We start from the raw sequence: 20,777 nt of genomic DNA on the forward strand, positions 1-20,777 counted from the left end.
CTAAAGCAGATCTGCCAGGAGAGGGCTGTGAGTTCTTGCAGACGTCAGATCCTTTTCACTTTTCCTAGCTTACCCTCCACTTTACTGTGATACAGCAAAAAATTTTTAGTTACCTCTTATGAAGAGACTGTATGAACATAAATGACTACAGCAATGTTTTAGATTTAGGACTTTTATTTTTTTCACACCCAAGTTAGCCTGAGTTGACTCTCATTGTTCCCCTATCTCCCCATAGTCCCCATACAACAAGAAGAAATATTTGCTTTCACATTACAGCATAAAGAGCACCTAAGCTTTGGTAGCTGACTTGTAGTGGGTCAGTGTGCGGGCAGAAGGGTCAGTGGCATTGATCCACTTGGGCATCCAGTAATGGCTCAGCCAGTCAGCCCGACCTGGGTAATGGCGTTCAAAGATTTGACGGTAGTAATATCCTTCTTTGGTTTTAGGAGTATTGAAGGGAAATTTCTGGGCTGCATTTGCCATCATTGTATCATCAACCTGTAAGAATAAGCATATAGGAGCAAACAGTTTTTTTAAAATGGCAGGAAATGCTTGTTTACTCTGGTTTCACAAAATAGAAAACATTAAGATAAGACATGACTGTAAATTGCATGAGACCCTTTGAATCACCCATCACTCAGAAAATGTTAAAGTATTCATAATATGCATAGCTGCAGTGACTTTTAGAGAACATTCATGTGTAAATTTTTAATTCTTGGTGGCTCTGTTTTAGTCATTTGTGCCTAACAAGATCTGGCACCCAGCAGGTGCCCAAAAATGTGTTAAATGAAGGTCAGTGATGGTTAGTAGTAAGTCTCCTCTCTCTTTCAATTCTAGATGGTACTTTATAATCCTTCATGCTACTTAATTATTATATAATTCTCATAAAAGAGATAATTGTTTACAGAGACGATGAATCTCTCTTACAGGGACAAAGCATTCAAACTAAATACAAAATGAACAGCAATGACAGCTCTGCATCCAAAGTCCTATTCCTGAAAATGTTTTAAAAGTAATTATACCTGATGTTCAACGTATTCCTGTAAAATCTTAAACCAGGAATTCTTAACTGAAGTTATTCCATCACTGAAGGCTTCTTTTGGTCGCCAGAGAATCTCTTTGGGTATCAGATTGGACTCCTCAAACGTCTCTCTCAGGAGATGTTTTTCTATCCCATTCTGACATGAAAAAAAAAAAAAGGAGCATCAGTTAAAAATTACAAATATAATCTGATGGCAATGGACAGTTTTTATCTTGAGTTGATTTACCTACCTTTGGAGTTCTCATTTCTGGTGGCAGAGACAAGTAATAGGAAGAAAATCTATGATCTAGAAATGGGACTCTCAGTTCAAGGCTTAAAGGAGAAAAGAAGAAAATCTAAATTAAAATGGGTGTGTAGTGCCCAACAGTTTAGGTACTGATTCAGTTTTCCATCAGTTCAACCAGATCCTAAGAAATGTTAAGGTCATACAGTCACAAGCCTCTGAATGACTGCCCTACACTAATGAATGAATATAAAAAAATCTTCATTTAAAATAATATATGTATCATGTCATCTAAGGAGTAAAACTAACTGCTTGAGACTGTTATTTTTACTTTCCTTTTTTAGGAATAGTTAAATGCATATTTCAAAAAGCAGAAAAAGTTACAAATCATGAGTGACCCAATCATTAAGAAGATACCTTGATTGGACCTTTCTAAATCAGTGTTTTCTAGGTGAGACCATCTCTTCTAACAATTGTGATGATAATACAGTATTTTTTTAACCACTGATTAACAATTCACATACAATATGCAATTTAAACCAGAGTCCCACTATATTTCATCAAATTCCGTATCACCGGTTTCCTGAAGCCTAGTGACTCTAGTTAGGACAAGTAGAGAGGATAATAACCAGATTCAGTTCATTCCTTAAACCCATGTTTAATTATATCCTGATCTAGCTGTGATTCAGCAGAGGCAACTAAAACATTTAATGACAGTTGTTTATCCTGTACAGTAAAAGTCTTCAGTTCTTCAACATAACTTTAGACAACCAGAAATGATACCAAAGATACCTGGTTCGTTATAATGTAATCAAACCCCTTGCATCTTCACTACCCTATCCCCTCAGGGTCACTACAGCACCAAATAGGCACGGTGGACACTCAGTACTTGTCACAAGATGTTTACAATCTTTACTTCTCTTTAAAACACTCAAGTAGCTGCTGCAGCAGCCTTCCCCTCTTCCATCTTGGTTGTTCAGATGTGAGCAGAATGTTGTTACCTTTTAAAGGTGAAAACTCCAACTCAAACAACCTATGGAAGAAGCCTTCTCTCCATATACCACAACAACACTTTGAAATGTGGCCTAATCCTTTTGGACAAAGTTAAGAAACAGCTTCATTTTCTCTATAAAAGTCACACTTTGTAACATATAGCCAACTATATGCAACATATAGCCAATCAGCTATGGATTTTTATTTTTTCAGGGTATTGAGTGCAGTGGCCGGATCTCAGCTCACTGCAAGCTCCGCCTCCCGGGTTTACGCCATTCTCCTGCCTCAGCCTCCCAAGTAGCTGGGACTACAGGCGCCCGCCAACTCGCCCGGCTAGTTTTTTGTATTTTTTAGTAGAGACGGGGTTTCGCCGTGTTAGCTAGGTTGGTCTCGATCTCCTGACCTCGCGATCCACCCGTCTCGGCCTCCCAAAGTGCTGGGATTACAGGCTTGAGCCACCGCGCCCGGCCAAGCTTTTCTTTGTTTTGGTGCTTTTTTGTTTTTGTTTTACAGTAGCCTCTAAAAGTATTACCCGTGGGCAGCAGTAGTTCGATCTGCGCGGAGCACATCAAACAAATAGAGTTCCCTCAGAAGCCTCTCACTCTCCTCCTCCGCTTCTTCAGGAGAAGGAGCCTATTTCACAAACAAAAACACCAAGAGTTTTGCTTTTGGCACACAAAGCAGTTTTTCTTTCTCCCTCTCCAATCCTAAAGTTGGATAAGACAACAAGTTAAACAAATTTAGGGAAGGGAGTAAATAACTGAACAGAGGTAAGCAGTGCTTTACAAAACATGCCTTCCTTCCTACCAAACTGCTAATATTAGAATAAAATGAACACACTGGGCAACAGTCATAATTCCACAGGATGCTAAGAAATGGCAGAAAGGTGATTCTCAAGAAGCTTAACTAGTTTTATTTATTTATTTTTAGCTTTTTTTTTTTTTAAGAGACAGGGTCTTGCTCTGTCAACCAGGTAGGAGTGCAGTGGCGCAATCACAGCTCACTGCAGTCTCAATCTCCTGGATTCAGGTGATCCTCCCACCTCAGCCTCCTGAACAGCTTGGGGGTATAAGCATGAGCCATCACACCCAGCTGTAACTAGTTTTAAAGAATAAAAATCATCTTACACTATTAAAATTTCTTTCTTTCCCAAGAGATAGAAAACAAACTCTATCAGATTCCCTTTTGTAACCTCACAAGAGACTCAAAAATGTTACTGTCATACTGAAAGATGATAGAAAATAGTCAAACAATTCATAGTTTTCTTAATATAGCATGAATATTCCTCCACTTCAGAGTGGTTACCTTGTGAAAATATATGTAACCCTGCGTAAGTTCATCTGATCCTTCTCCAGAGAAGATCACCACGTTATCTGTGTTCTTCCGAATATACTTGGAAATTAAATACATACCTTAAATGAGAGAGAGAAATTAACTTTAATGTCAACATAACCTTCCACCAAAAATGCCTTTGATTTGATTTTTGGAAATAACTGAAAGTGTTACTACCATACTGGACTTCATATTAATATAAAGTAGTTTCCACAATAATGACCTTGTATTTACAAGCCATTTAGATGTACTTAATCCAAAAGCACTACTGTAAAATAAAATAACCCAGAACCATTCTGTCATTTTATAAACAGGTTTTAAAATTCTAATGATTTTAGACCAAGAATGTTCACTTCAAAACTATGCTAAGCTGAACAATGACTCAAATACCTAAAAATCATGCCTTTCATAGTGGTATTATGACACAAAAATAAGAACAGCCATTTTGGTGGTTTAGTGTTAATTTTGTTAGGTACTTTCCCCCTGCCACTCCCCATTTACCAGATTTCACATAAAGCTGGGGAGACTATATAAGTTATTAAACTTGCCTTCTTGGTCCTCCACCACATCCCTCTAAACTAGTGTTTCTTCTCAGCTTTGTTTTTATTATCATCTCAGCTAGAGAGCTGAGGTGATAGACACTTATTTTCCTAACCCCACCCCAGCCCCATGAAATTCCAATACCAGAGCTATCCTGTCTATCTGCTTATTTATTGTGATGTTTTGGAGGGTCATAAACCATTGTAATACCGAAGATATTTTTGCCCTCCAAGGCAAGTCTCTCAAGGGAGGCAGTAGCATACAAAGGTTCGTTAACATTGGATCAGTCTAATTTGGGGTATACTTCTGATCTCAGTAGATACATTATTTACAAAATAAAATTAATATTGTTTGCAGAGCAATGATAGCTAGTGACTGGTAAGTTATGTGATGGAATATTTACTAAAATATATCTAAAATGAGTATTTCTTATCAAAAATGCATTACCAAATAGACCTATTGCCTCACTGTATACAGACTGTAGCCAGAGAAACTCTAAGAGAAATGGGAGGCAGAGGGCAGAAAATACGTATCTGCTCCCTGGGGAAACACCAGCAGTGATACCAACAATGTGGCGGTTGAACTATGTATTTATTGTTCCCTTTACTCCAAAAGAGATTCAGAGAATTCTTAAGTGGTCTTAAATAATCAGTAACATAGGGATGTAATTTGCATTCATCCTTAAATAACATTTTAAAAATATGGCTTGAAATAAATTTTTTAAACCTTACTTTTTTTCAGTGTTAGAAAAAGCTTTTTATTTAATAATATCATAATACCTTACCTACTGAAGCACGAACTGTTGTAATGTCATAAGTTTCCAAGGAAAATATGACTTCATCCAGAGCCTGAATGCCTTCCTCAGAGTTAAAAAGGACTTCATAATGTTCACTTCCGATATGATTTGCCACCTTATTATATAAAGAAATACCCATTTATTTGTTAAAGAAAATAACTTCCCTTGAAAATCAAACATGACGGGAGTTCACAAAGCTTTATGAATTAACAATGGTGGGAAAATTAAACAAGGGAAAGAAAAATGATTTTACAGCCCACCACATACAAGCCCCATCCAGCACTGTTTCCTCGCCTGCTTCAACTCCACCACCAGGAAGTCTCCCCTCAGCTCCTCTGGGGCCGAGGCTTCAACCTTTCTCCCAGTAGGCACCTCCCTCCTCACCTATTTTACCTAACCCACCTCATCTCTCTCTAGTCCAACCTGGTCCCATGCTAAGCTTGGTCTTTCTGAAATGCCTACTTTTATATCCAGAATGTAATTCCTATATAGAATGGCTCCTCCCCTCATTCTGCTTTCCTTGGCTATTTTGGATTCTCTCAGCATTGATCACCTTGCATTGAGAGTCCTCTCTAGCTCCTTCTCATCCATGCTACGAAAGTTCTCCATAGTGGGAACTAGGTCACCTGCTCACTGAATACAGACAAGCTACCCTCTGCCCACAGTATTCTAAATACAGTACTTTTTAAAATAATAATAACAGCTAACACTCATTAAGTACTTACTACATGCTAAGTTCTATCCTACTTACTTTACATGAATTATATCATTTCACCTTAAAATTTCCCCATAGCAGACACTATTATTTTTGTTACATCAATGAGTAGAACCAGGATTTCAAATCACAAGTCAGGTTCCAAAGCCTGCAGTGTTAGCCACGATACCATGACTTTACATTCTTTTTAAAAAAACAAACGAACAAACAAAAAATCTTTTTTTAAAATTTTTTCAAGATGGCGTCTTGCTATGTTGCCCAGCCTGGATTTGAACTCCTGAGCTCAGACATCCCACCACAACCTCCCAAGTATCTGGGACTACAGGTGTGTGCCACTGCACCTGACTTATGCCTTTACTTTCTTTATTTTCTTTTGAGACAAGGTCTTGCTCTATCACCCAGGCTCTATCACCCAAGAGGCTAAGACTATAGGCAGGCGCCACTAAGCCTGGCTATTTTTGCATTTTTTGTAGAGATGGAGTTTCATTATGTTGCTCAGGCTGGTTTCAAACTCCTGACCTCAAGTAATCTACCTCCCTCAGCCTTGTAAAGTGCTGGGATTACAGGTGTAGGCCACCATGCCCAGATACCTTTACTTTCAAAAGAGCATAATTATCATCATAGAATCTTTGTGAGAATTGTATGGGTCATAACAGATAAAAGTACACAGAGGACAGTGTACAACACAGTGCATATTCAACAGCCATTTCATTCTATTTTAATACATTTAATTTAAAACAATTGTCCCAGTCAATACAGCAGCAGAAGTAGAATCACCCATTATTGACTCCATTTTCACTCTAATAATAAGTCTACTCTAACTACACAAGGGACAGAGACAGCACCTTACCTTTCTAGCAGCCAGTAAATCGGGGCTGTCTTCCATGCCAATTGCAAATGTCTGGAGAGGATACTGTATTTGGGCCTCTTTCAGCTGCTTCAACAGGGTGGCAGCAACCAAGCTGGAGTCCAAGCCCCCTACAAGCAAAAGAGGAAGTGGAAGTGTCCTAGTTATGTGCCTTGCATAAGACAGGGACAGAAGATGTATATTCCTGATAAGCACCAAGATCATAGTTTTACCATTTAAAATCCGCAAGTTTTATAAACTGAAATCAACTTCAGTAAGAGAAAAATATACAAACGGTGATAATAGTGGTATTTGAATTGGTTAAAAATCACTACACAGAATTCCAAACATCCACTGGCTCACTCTTAACACCAATAACATAGCTATACTGTAACTCAAGTTGGAGTATGACTATGAGTATTAAATGCAGCTTATAAAAAATTGTTTCCATCCTATAATGAAGGAAAGATTAAATCATACAGAAAATATTTTATAGTAAAAACAAAAGGGATGGCTACAAATCATTTCAATTAAACACACACAAAATATAATTAGGTTTTTTAATTGATTTCACCTGATAAAAGGCAGCCAATCCTTCTGTCTGTCATCAAACGTTTCTTTACAGCATTATTAAAAAGGATCCTGAGGTTGTTCTTCACAGTTTCTATCTCAAAACCTATAAACACAGCAAGTAAACCAAACAGCTCCAGAAAATCTTGGGCTGGATTAGTTATTGAAATGAAATACACAATCATCAACATCTATCATGATGGTATTTACTCAATGGTGGAGTGTGCCAAATCGTAATGTGTTCCCTCCAAACAAAAGAGGAAGTAGGTTTTGAAACTAAAATCATTCAAATGATGGGAGAGCACAACTTAAAATTTTTTTTCCCTTGGAGAAGGATGGGGAAGAGGTGGATGCGTGTCTGCTACCTGGAAAGAGTTTGTCCACATTGTCATAGAGGGCGTGCAGGGGTTCATCCCGACAGTGATGATATTTAACCATTTCCACAGATGCAACTTTGCCATTTGGCTTTAAATCCAAAACTTCATAGTGTCCAGGAAGAAAAGGCTCCACTTTTAAAAAGGGAGTCGTAGAGTGTTTCAATGTAACAAGACCTACAAATTCAAAAAGATACCTTTATTCAAATTAGGTAACCCTTCCCAATAACTGTCACGATTAGTTAACATCCTCTACATTCCTATTTATTTTCCCTTTTTAATACAAACACATGGCCACTAAATAAGCAAAACAGGAAAAAAAATTTCCTATTTTCCTAAGCCATACCATCTACTTACTGGAGAGATAATAATGGCATAGGGATATACTGCCAAATTACACTAACTTTTAGTAATTGAAAGAAATAGAAAAACCTCCAGTGTTCAATTTCTTCTTCTTAGATTTCTAATCAAGAAAATCTATCTTCTATACCAAAGCAAATATATACAAAAGGAAAAGACATACTTATGAAGCAAAGGGATGAACTGGAGTCCTAATGTTATGATAGTCTGGTAGTCATTTGTCATCACTGAGGTATTTTCAGAAAATAGCCGGCCGGGCGCGGTGGCTCAAGCCTGTAATCCTAGCACTTTGGGAGGCCGAGACGGGAGGATCACGAGGTCAGGAGATCGAGACCATCCTGGCTAACACGGTGAAACCCCATCTCTACTAAAAAATACAAAAAACTAGCCGGGCAAGGTGGCGGGTGCCTGTAGTCCCAGCTACTCAGGAGGCTGAGGCAGGAGAATGGCGTAAACCCGGGAGGTGGAGCTTGCAGTGAGCTGAGATCCGGCCACTGCACTGCAGCCTGGGCCACAGAGTGAGACTCTGTCTCAAAATAAAATAGCCATGGTTCCCAGACCTTTAACAAGTACAATGATCCACTCTTAGCTACTTTAAAGTCAGATAGGAAGACATCTATCCCTTAACTAGTGTTATACACTATATGTGAATAAAACCATATAACTTAAATTTCCTCAATAAATTCTCACTGATGGTTCCCAACCTCACACCACCATGATCTTTGACACAAACATCAATGTTTTATTGTAGATTGTAACAGACTATCTACATGGAATACCCATGATTTACAATTTGAGACTGTCTACCCAGCCAGTAACCTGTGTAACACTGAATTCAAATACCAGAAAAAGGACCCAGATTCCCTCACCAGCTAGCAGAGCTCAAGTGAGCTACGCAGCCCACATAGGGAATGGGGAGTAATTAAAAGGTTTTAAGCAGACAGCACTATAATCAGATGAGTTTTCGACAGGTTATTCTAAAAGCATTGAGAAGGGAAAACTATTGCAGTATTCCAGATGAGATAATTTGGTCTGGAAAAGGACAGTGTCAAGGAAATAGAAAACAACAATCAAGGAATTTCAGAGGGTAAACTGGATGTGATTCTAGTTCCATATCAAGTGATCATCAGGCTCAAAGAAGGCCCAGGGGAGCAGGAGGCTGCTTTTCCCCGCTGTTCTCTTTACCAGGCTTGCCCAGCAGTCCTGGCAACTGACATACATATATATACTTGCTCTTTGCCATCTGATCACACTAGAAATGCCTGAAAATAAGCCAGTTGCGGTATCAGTACAAACACTGTCACTAGCGTCCTAAGTACCCCTTTGACTGATCTCATTATCCCTGCTTTGGCCAACATTAAATCTGAAAATTAAGTGAGAAAGGATTTAAAGAACGGCAAAAAGAGGCAGGGAGAGAGATTTTAGGATGTTACTACTGTGTAGGTAAGGGATAAAAAATAAATGTCTTCCTCAAGTTTACCATCAAAAAGTGCTATACATGATTTGCAAGTATTTTCTTCCAACTTGCGGGCTGTCTTTTCACTTTCTTGATGGTGTCCTTTAGACGTGCAAAACTGTTTAATTTTGATGAAGTCCAGTTTATCAATTTGTATTATTGTTTCTGGTCTCATATTTAAGAAAGATTTGCCAAATCCAGGGTCATGACAACTTACTTCTATGTTTGCTTCTCAGGATTTTATAGTTTTAGCCCTTACATTTATGTGGATTAGTTCAAAATGGATTCATTTGATGCATTTTTTTGTATCCATAGTTTTTGTATATGATGTTGGGTAAAGGTTCAACTCCAGGTTTTGCATATGTTTACATATCTGGTTGCCACTGTGCCAGTTTTCGAACTTCTTTCCCCACTGAATACACTTGGCACCCTTGTCAAAAATAAGTTGATTATATATGTATGTGTTCATTTCTGACTCTCAATTCTATCCCACTCGTCTATACATCTATCCTTCTGCCAGTATTATACTGTCCTTATTACCATTGTCTTGTAGTAAGTTTTAAAATCAGTAAGTATGAGTTCTCCTACTTTGTTCCTCATTTTCAAAAGATTGTTTTGTCTATTCTTAGTCCCTTGCAATTCCATATGAATTTGAGAGCCAGCTTGTAGATTTTACAAAGAACTCATCTGGGATTCTGATAGGGATCAAGTTGAATCCATAAATCAGTTTAGGGAGGACTGACATCTTAATAATGTTAAGCCTTCGATTCATGATCGTGGGATACTTTTCCATTTATTTCGATCTTTCATTTCTTTCAACAATGTTTTATAGTTTTCAGAGTACAAGTTTTACACTTCTTAAATTTATTTCTAAGTGTTTTATTCTTTTTGATGCTATTATAAATGAAGTTGCTTTCTTAATTTCATTTTCAGATTGCTCATTTTAAGTACATAGTATTCAGTTAAAGTGTGTCAAACACCATTGATTTTTGTATATTGATCTTGTATCCTGAAACCCTGATGAACAAAAGGGATTTGTACCTAGAATACATAAAGAACTATTACAATTCAGTAATAAAAAGGCAAAATAACCCAATTAGAGATGGATAATTCAAGAATGGATAAACAAACTGCAGTACATGCAAACAAATGGAACATCATTCAGCAATTTAAAGAATGAGCTATCAAGCCATGAAAAAAACATAGAAGAACCCTAAGTGTATAGTGCTAGGTGAAAGAAGCCAGTCTGAAAAGGCTACAAACTATATGATTACAACTATTATATGACATTCTGGGAAAGGCAAAGTGAAAGAGAAAGTAAAAAGATCAGTAATGACTCGGGGGGGGGGAGGGTTAGGAGGAAGAGGACAGGAAGGAATCAGTAAGTGAAGCACAGGAGATTTTTAGGGCAATGAAACTTCTGCATAATACTGTAATGGTGGGTACATAGCATTAAACATTTGTCAAATCCAAAAATCTATAAAACACAAAGAGTGAACCCTAATGTAAACTATGAACTTCAGTTAATATATAAGTATCAGTTTATCAAATCTAATAAATGTAGCACAATAATGCAAAATGTTAAGAGTTAGGAAAACTGGGCAGGGGCACTGTAGGGGGAACATGTGTGAACTCTCTGCACTTTCCTCTCAATTTTTTCTAAAACTGCTCAAAAAAAAATAATAAAGTCTATTATGTTTTTCAAATAAAATGATCCCTAGCAGGAAAAAAAATGGCAAAGGATCTGAACAAATATTTCTCCAAAGAAGATACACAAATGGCCAATAAGCATAAGATAAGATGCTGGACATCACTGTCAACAGGAAAATACAAATCAAAATCACAATGAGATACCACTTCACATACCCTAGGATGGCTAGAATTAAAAAGTCACACAGTAAGTGTTTGTGAAGATATGGAGAAACTGAAATTTTAATACACCGCTGGAGGGAATAAAAAATAATGCAGCCATTTCGAAAAATAATCTGGTAGTTCTTCAACTGAACATAGTTATCATGTGTGCCAGCAATTCTACTCCTAGATATACACCCAAGAGAAATGTCTACACAAAAACTTGCACACCAATGTTTATAGCAGCATTATTCGTAATAGCCAAAAGGGGTAAACAATGTCCTAAATGTCCATCAACTGACAAGTGGATAAACAAAATGCAGTGTATCCATGTAACGGAGTATCATTTGGACATAAAAAGTAAGTACTGATACATGTTACGGCATAGACAAATCTTGAAAGCACTATGCCAAGTGAAAGAATCCAGTCACAAAAGCCCATATGATATATAATCCCATTCATATGAAACATACAGAATAGGGAATCCAGAGGCAGAAAGATTGGTGATTGCTGGGGCTACAACTGCGGGGGTGCAGATGATGGATATGGAGAGATGGAATTCAAAGCTAAAGGGCACAGGACGCAGGGAGTTGTGATGCATGCCTATACTCCTAGCTACTAGGGAGGCTGAGGTGGGAGAATCGCTTGAGCCCAGGAGCTCAAGGCTGCACTAAGCTATGTTCAAACCACTGCACTCCAGCCTGGGCTGGGCAACTGAGCAAGACCCCATCTCCAAAATCAAAAACAAAAACAAAAACAAAAAACCTAGTTGATCCTGCCAGCAATAACTAAGCTAAAGGGCATAGGATTTTCTTTTCTTTTCTTTTCTTTTTTTTTTGAGGTGGAAAAACAATTCTAAAACTGACTGGAGTGTCGGTTACCAACATCTGTGAATACACTAAAAACCACCAAACTGCATACTTCAAGTGGGTGAATTACACGGTATGTGAATTATCAATAAAGCTGTTTTAGAAATCCTAATATCTGCTGTACTATAACTGCAGCAAAGTACCACAGTGCAATAATCGCAGAGTCAACCCTACCATTATAGGATGACACAGGAAAACTTAAAACTACACTTAGGATCAAGCTAGACGTAGAGCATATTAGCATAGCAAAAAATAAATGACTGCACTAAAGAATCATCCTTCAAGTATTACAGAATTTAAGTGCTGAAAAGGAGAGTACAACTCCACTGTTTTTTTAATAAAAGGTAAAGACTCATAACTTAATTAGTCACTTGTAAAATTCTGGATTGCTCTCTAAGAGATTTTCAAATATAATTTAAAAGAAAACATACAACCAAGACAATAATGAAAGTCTATAGAAAAATTTATTATTACCTTTAGCTTCTGAACATACAGCCAAAAATCCATCTTCTGTCATTGCTTTAAACAAAGGTCTGACTCCGTATGTATCTCTGCCCAGGAACACTTTCTTATTGGCAGTATCCAGTAAAACAAATGCAAACACACCATCCAACATACAAATTGTTTGCTCAATTCCTCCTTTGTCATAAAGATGAAGGATTATCTCACCATCCACTTTGGTCTGGTATTCAAATTCAAAATGCTGTTGCATCTTATGAAGCAATAGCAAAACCAAAATGTTAGATTCCTTGTACATTCACTAATAATTTTTTATTGCAAAGTTGCTTCAGTATTTCTGAGCTCTATAATCCTTTCATGCACTTTGGTGATTTAAGAGAATCACAGCATTATCAAACTAGGGTTTGTTTCAACTCATAATCTGCAAATTCTGTCCAACATAAAGCTGAACCCATGAAAATTTTAGTTGCAGTCTGATAAACAGAATATAATGGGAATGTGCCAGAACAGTAATCTGTGGAGGGATGGAAATGCATATTATATACATACTATGTATGTAATACATATATATTCAGATTGAGTCTCCCTTATCTGAAATGTTTGGAACCAGAAGTGTTGTGTTTTGGATTTTGGAATATTTGCATATATGTGAGATATCTTGGGGATGAGACCCAAGTCTAAACATGAAATTCATTTATGTTTCATATATCTTATACACATGGCCTAAAGGTAACTTTATATAATATTTCGAATAATTCTGTGCATGCAACAAAGTTTGTGTACATGGAACCATCAGAAAGCAAAGGTGTCACTATCTCAGCTACCATGTGGCAAATCTGTGGCTGTTTGACATCATTGACCATCATTCCTGACTCTGAATTTATATGCTACTAAAGAGCAATCATTTTCATACACTTATTCATACATAAGTAAAAAATATGACCTACCATTAACACAGTAAGAAAATAATAAGTAGCATAGTAGTATCACCAGAATACCTGTATCAGCAGTTAAACAGCTGTACAAACAATGGCAGGCTTTCAGACTCCACCGACAATGCTGTGTTTTGATTAAAAGGTTACTGTACACTGTATTTTTTTTTTCCTTTTTTAGGTGAGAAGAAATATCAGAAGCAGCTGAGCAACCAGGAAGCGGGTCCTCTGAGGTTGAGGAGGCACTCGGCCAAATGACTTTTTTAAGTGTTTCTCCAGAGTCATCTGCCTCATTAACAACGGCTTCTGTCTTGGAAGTCTCCCTTCGATTTTATAAACTGACATGACCTCTTGTTCTGTTATGAATGCAGGTAGCTCCAGCCTTTCAAGATCTCTATCACACATTTTCATCATGTAATCTAAACCTTTACACTACAGTCCAATTTCTCCTATAGCTTGACTTTCTGTGTTATGTTTCTACTTTTCCTTATCATTGCTGCTCAAATAAATATCTACAGGTCTTTTTGACATTTTCAGTATCTTAACACCACAGAGCAGAAAATAAGCAAAAATACACAATGGGTAATGCGCAGAGGTCCCATCTGTGGGGATCCTGGATCCTGCCATTGGTGTGTCCAGCTTGCATATGCCATTCTATTACCCTTTGTGGGCATGCTTGCACGGGGAAATCTGGGCATGTGTAGAAAAGTTATACTGCAGCTGAAGGGGGCTGAGAGGGTCTTTTTTCCCTAGGACACACCAAATAAACTGTGTGTTTTACACCTGCATTTTGACTGTGACATCAAAATGCACATGTAGTATTATGTCAGTGCTCAAAAAGTTTCAGATTTTGGAGCATTTCAAATTTCAGATTTTCAGATTAGGGATGCTCAACCTCTAAATGTAAGTTAAGATAACAGGTTGCCTGGTTGCCATGACACTAAAAAAACGTGTCTTCTGCAACTAAAAATTTTGGTTTGAGAAGATAGTATTGGCTAAGAAGTTCCTCCAGTTCAGCTTCAAAGTCCTAGCTATAAAAATGTAAAGCAAAGGGACAAACATCATTTGGCACCATTCCATGAAAAATAAATGGCTACATCACAATAACAGATACATGATCCAAAACAAAGCGGCTGGTCCCCAGGGGTGGACGACAATGCCCAGTGCTTCCACCACTGCAGTAGCATTAAAGCTACTCCTTACTTATAGACAAAATGATGGTGGCACTTTATTAGTCTGCATGCCCCAAAGGAACAGCAAAGGGACTGTCTGCCACTGCATGCAGAGCAAGAAGGTTTGATTAGGCTACTCCCCAATTCTGACACTCTCTACCATCGCTGGCAAACTATGAGGATGAAAAGTCCTTGATATATTCCTCTTTGAACTTTGTACTCAGGTTTTTGGCTGATATTAGAGAAAGAAGAGGTTTAAATCAGGTGGAAATCCTAGATAAGCTTAAAACATGCTTTCAAATTTCAAAAGTAAACCTATTATGTATGTGCATGACCCATAAACATGCTTCACCCTCCATGCAGCTCACTCCATCATTTGTGGATCTTTTGTCTATAAGTCCTCACTGAACTGTCCAAAAATGGGCTTTGCCTCCAGTGACTGTAAAGTCACTACCTGGTCACCCCCTCTGCTCTATCAGGGATGATCTATAACTAGCAGGTGGGGTCTGGAAACAGTCTTCTGCTGACTGTTCTGGGCTGAACTGCCTGAAGGGTTAGTGACTATAAAGCATTCACTGATATTAGCAAGCAACAGCTCCCAAAATCTACCTTGCCCACCTCTTTGGCCTAAACTTTGCAGGTAATTTACTTAAAAAGGAGAAGGGTCCTTTGGGTAACGGATGTATCACTTCCTACTCCCCTGAAACCAAATTCCAATGCTGCATCTTAGATAAAAGCCCTCAAATCTTACCTCCTGAAGTCATGCTGTCATCTGACTTGGCTGCAGGCCCCTGATACTCCCCTGCAGGGAGAGGTCCTGCTCTTTGCTCTAGCCTTGACCCCATTCCTCCTGTTTTTCATTCAGTCTCCCTCTACTCCCAGCACACCTCTGGCTGTATTTTATTGTAGTGGTAAACTTTATTTTTACCAAAAAGGAGGTATGGGGGGGGGGTTTGAATACTTTATATAAGCCTAAAATATACATTCTGCTCATTAGACAGTTTGCTAGCTGACCCAACTACATAAGCTTAGATGCTTGTGGAACAAACTTCTCTATTTTTACAAATAAAACATTCGGCTAATTCAGAATAGAAATTAATTATTTTCAAAATATTTAACTTCTTGTAACTTTTTAATAAAAAGAAACAACACTGTTTAAGGAAGCAGGGCGTTTCCTATTTCATTTAAGGGGAAAGCCAAGCTGACAATGCCATACCACCACCTGGCATTCTCACGTATATGACACTGATTTGACTCAGAAAGAGAAAAGTTTTAATACTCTCTTCTTCTACCTCCCACTAGCAGGAAAGTCCATTCTTGCCTTTCCTTTTCACCATTTCATCTCCAATCACCTAGAAAAATGATGTCTGGTGCATAGTAGGCCCTTAATAAAGGCATAAAGAAATGTGTAAAAGGAATCTCCTGATAACTATTTTAAAACTTTTTAAATGAGAAGACTGTTATTAAGAGTGTTCCTATGAGCAGGCAACAAACAATGACAAAAGCTATTGTTCAGAGATAAAAAATGTCCAAAATGTGATTAGGATATAAACCTCTTATCAATGCATGACAGGTTATCTATCAAGAAGTCTCAAAAAATACCAAGAAACATCACAACCAAATGCATGAACCTTGAATGAAATCTAGCTCAAAACAAACAAAAACCAGCTATAAAGATATTCTTGGTAACACTTTGAGCGGCCAAGGTGGGCAGATTGCCTGAGCTCAGGAGTTCCAGACCACCCTGGGCAACATGGTGAAACCCCGTCTTTACTACAATACAAAAAATTAGCTGGGCATGGTGGCAGGTGTCTGTAGTCCCAGCTACTTGGGAGGCTGAGGGAAGAGAATTGCTTGAACCCGGGAGGCAGAGGTTGCAGTGAGCCGAGATCACGCCACTACACTCCAGCCTGGGTGACAGAGTGAGACTCTGTCTCAAAAAAAAAAAAAATTCTTGGGATACTTAGGGAAATTTCATTTAAGAATAAACTGGATATTAGGTGGGTTATGGACTCTTAGGTTTAATAATGGTATTGATGTTATGTAGAAGAATATCCTTATTCTTAGAAGACAAATGCTTATATATTTAGGAGTAAGTATCATAATATCTGCACTGTACTCTCAAATGATTCAGCAAAAATGTGTGTGTGTGTGTTTGTGTGTGTGTGTGTGTAAAAAAAAATCAAGCAAATATGGCAAAACATTAATGACTATTCAATCTAGGTGCTCGCTGTTCTGTTCTTTTCTGTATGTTAGAAATTTTTTCAAAATGAAAAGCTGGGGAGAAGGAGAAAAAATTCTAAGAGTCAAAGAAACTGAACTGTAATTCTCATTTTTATCACTTCTTTTGTGACGATGTTATTTCACTCACCTTTTTATTCATCAGTTCCCATTTACATACTTAGAGCACATGAGATAACGAATATAGAGTGCCTTGCAAAGTAAAAAGCATGATACAGAATATGTAATATCATCGTGACCAACAAACTCTTAAGTTTAATCACATCCAGACATCTGGTTTCTTTCTCCTTACCTTCTTATAGTTGTAGATTTCACCATTGTAACAGAGCCACAAATAGGGATATTTCTTCAATCGAATTGGCTGCATTCCAAACAGCGGGTCAACTACTGCCAACCGGTGAAATCCAAAGCAGCAGTTGGTGTATCCATTGACATTCTCAAAACGGAATGCATCGGCCCTCTGTGTGCAATCTTCATAGCACTCAGACACTGAACAGAAAGGCAGTCGTCACTGCCAAACAGGGCCCAAATGCCACACATGGTGCAATGAAGCTATAAGCTCTCTGTGGAGATAAAAGCAGATAAATCAAAAATATTCAATATCCAATCCAAGTCTGCATTAAATCTTGATTTCAGAAACATGCATAAATCACTTCAAAGACTAAAATTAAACCATCTTTTCTATAGGGATTCCCCATTAGGTTGGCAGGCACACGGGAGTAGAGAATGATTTAATTTACTTACAGGTATTCAGAAAATATAGTGACCTCTACATTCAATGGGCTACAGCAGCTTAGCACCTAGTCAAAGCCTGCATCTCTCCCATCTTAGGATTTAGTGGTTGGCTAGAGCTGGCAGCATCCAGGCCACATCTGTCTCTGCATTCTAAGTTTGCTTCCAAGATATAGATACAAATCCAGGCTGGCTCCAGCCTAGCCAGAGATCCCGGCCCCACTCTCTCCATCCCAAAATCCCTCAAAGATCCAAGAGACTTTCCAGATTACTAGAGTCTCCTCTCAGGTTGTCTTGACAGTTAAATGCCCTCTCTTTATCCAAACTAGCTGCAGGTACAATATAATGGGTACAACAGAAAATCATACTGCTGTTAAGTGTAATACTAAGATACACAGCTCTTTTAAGCATTTCACTATATTACATCTAGGTTACCTCTAAGTGATTTATTCAGATGTGATTGAAGAAAATCTAAAGGGAAAAGAAAACAATTTAATTTGATATCAGATATCCTGGCTTTATAACAAATAAAACATTTTAAGTTAATAGAAGATACAAAATGTTCACTATCAAAATGTCCTAAGTGACAAAAATGTTCTCAAATATTTCTGTCTCAAAGTTGTATTGTTCACTAAGGAAGCAAATTAGGTGGGACATATACAGCAACAACATCCCTAATAAAAACTTGGCTCATCCCTATAAGCCAGGAAGCAAGTAAGTCATCCTTACATATGTTAATTACTTTCCAATTTCAAATTCTCAACTGTGAAATAAAGGGCTACTTTATTTGGCTGCTGCCAGCTCAAAATGACTGTTTTTATGAAAACATCTCTAACTTGAAAAATAACTATTTTGGTGTTTTTTTAAAAAAACTGCAAATTGCAGCAAATGCCCAGATAATTTGGGATAAACACCCTAAGGAAAAAAATATATCAAGTTGCATAAGTCACTTTGAGCAATCCTTTGGTGATATTTCATTTATATCTAAAAGAATCAAAGGTTTAGCTGGCTTTTCCAGAAAACCAGAGCCAAATAATATATGGTTATAATGAAAATCATCTCAAGCAATTTGGAAATGAAGTACCACATGTCCTATGCTGTCCCTTCCATGCACTTGACCAAATAGCCCAAATAGCCTATAATAAATTATTTGAGATTTACTGGAAAAATTCCATAAGATTTAAATGAGATGACTACTAATAAGCCATCTGCCTTTGACTCTATACCAGTTAAAAATGGGTTAGGAAAGTGCTTTGAAAATCAAGTGTGGTCATCAGGGAATCATTTACCTAAGTTTTCTTAACGCTGATTAGTGAATCCCTGTATTAATCCTGCTATAATAAATACACGCTAAACACTAAACTGGAGGGGAAAGAGGGAGAACAAAGGGGCATGTAAAGTACACTTATTTTTTCTAGTAGGAAAAGGCCAATTAAAACTATAACCTATTATTTTTATTGGAATCGGTCTTATAGAAGGGCAAAGTTCCTACTACCGCGACCTGTTCTCAACATTTTTCTTATTTCTTCTTAAACTTCTAGAGCAGTGCTGTCCAATAAATATGTGAGCCACGTATGTAATTTTAAATATACTAGTAGCCCCATTAAAAGAAAAAGGTGAAATTAATTTTAAATATACTTAACTCAATATGTCCCAAATAGTATCATTTTAACATGTATGTAATCAATATAAAAAAATATCGAGCAGATATTTTACACTGTTCTTCCTACTCCAACGACAAAATCCAGTGTATTTAACACAACACACCTCAATTAGGACTAGCCAGCATTTCAAGTGCTCAACAGCTACAGGTAGCTAGCGCCTACCGAACCGGACATGGCAGTTTCAGGGCATTTAATTTCTATTCCACTTAACGTTACTTAAAACTTCACCCTCTCACCTTACTTTTATGTTAAGATGTCAGTAGGTAACCAACTACAGACAGGCTCAAGCTCTATTTTACCTCTAATTACTCTTACAGCAATGCTATGAATCATGATTTAAAAATTAAAAAAAAAAAACAAAAAATGCTGTTAAATTATTAGTCAAGCGCCCAGGGCAATGGACAGTAAAGAAATAATGTAGGCCAAGGGCCGATAAGAAAACTGTCCTTTTATTTAAAACTATAACAATCATCTGAAGCCAGCCCTGTAAAATGACATCCACTGAAAAAGGCACGCTAGTTCTTCTGCCTTTTTCTGTACTTGGCCGCCTGTGTCCCTAAACAGACCTATTCTCGGCAGGGTTTGCTCGGCAAGTCACTTGTTAAGTCTTGCAGTCTACAGAGAGGGGTGGGGACTGGCAGGGGTGGGGGGGTGAGAGGAGGAGGAAGGTGAGGGGTCCAGGTGAGGACGGGGGCAGTTGAAGGGGAAAGCACAGACACCGAGGCGGTAATAAAGCCAGAGTCTCTTCTTCCTAGATCAGGACCACGCAACGCCTGACTGCGCCCTGGCCACCAGCACGGTCGACCCCTCCGCCGCAGGGACCCGGCCTGCGAAAATGTCCACAGGCTTCGACGCCACATAGTAAAAAAAAGTACACATATAACATTTACAGGGGCTCAGACCGCCGCTGCCTTCTCTGCGGAGCAGCCCGGCCTCCCGGACGCGGTTCCCTCTTGATGCCTCAGGGGACCAGTACAGAGAGGTCCTTCAGCTAGCTGCCAGTTGCGCAACAATCGCCAGGCGTCCGCCCCGCCCTCTCTACCGCAGGAGCCGTAGCATCAGCAGGCGCCCCCGAACCGCGTCTGCCGGGTGCCAGGCTTAAGAGCGCATCCTCCTCCCCCTCCTCCCGGAGCAGCCGCAGGGCACACGAGGAGGGTGCTGGCGCTGGGCGCAGGGCGCGGGGCGCAGGGTCCGGCTCACCTGGGCGTAAGCAAGTCAAGGAGATACGGTGAGCGGAGGCCAGGCAGCGGACAGCGTGCCGGGCGGCTAGACTGCGGGCGCTTATGCCAACCTGGCTCCTGTAATGCGTGCGGGAAGTTTCATCATGCCTGCGAGGACCAACCAGCGCGCATAGGGGCGGGGCCACGGGGTGGCCCGGGCGGAGCAGGACTAAGTGGGGCGGCGGGAGGGCGCAAGGAGGAGCTCTTTTGTTTCCAGCACCTTGCGTGTCAGTGCACCTGTTTAAGGATAGCCTCAGAGATCCGTCCAGACTACCTGCTGTTCTGACAGTTAGGGAGTTTTCTGTACTTGATTTGTTCTTAGGGAAATCATCACCGTTTATTTGTCGCACTACCGTCTGATTTAGTATGCAGTGCAGAGAAAAGCTTGT

General features: G+C 38.8%; 1 protein-coding gene across 1 annotated transcript; it reads right to left on the reverse strand.

Moving 5' to 3' along the window:
* Nucleotides 1–156: 156 nt before the first annotated feature.
* On the reverse strand, nucleotides 157–20,499 carry ASNS (asparagine synthetase (glutamine-hydrolyzing)). The gene is given in 13 exon segments (XM_033192840.1): nucleotides 157–498; nucleotides 1,023–1,178; nucleotides 1,273–1,354; nucleotides 2,791–2,891; nucleotides 3,564–3,670; nucleotides 4,915–5,041; nucleotides 6,492–6,619; nucleotides 7,063–7,164; nucleotides 7,424–7,609; nucleotides 12,443–12,680; nucleotides 17,065–17,225; nucleotides 17,228–17,335; nucleotides 20,369–20,499. Coding segments are annotated over 12 exon segments (1,683 nt in total). The 5' UTR covers nucleotides 17,313–17,335; nucleotides 20,369–20,499; the 3' UTR covers nucleotides 157–288.
* Nucleotides 20,500–20,777: the final 278 nt, after the last annotated feature.

Source organism: Trachypithecus francoisi, unplaced genomic scaffold (genome assembly GCF_009764315.1).
Source record: "Trachypithecus francoisi isolate TF-2019V2 unplaced genomic scaffold, Tfra_2.0 Lachesis_group4, whole genome shotgun sequence".
In the NCBI taxonomy this organism is placed as follows: Eukaryota; Metazoa; Chordata; class Mammalia; order Primates; family Cercopithecidae; genus Trachypithecus; species Trachypithecus francoisi.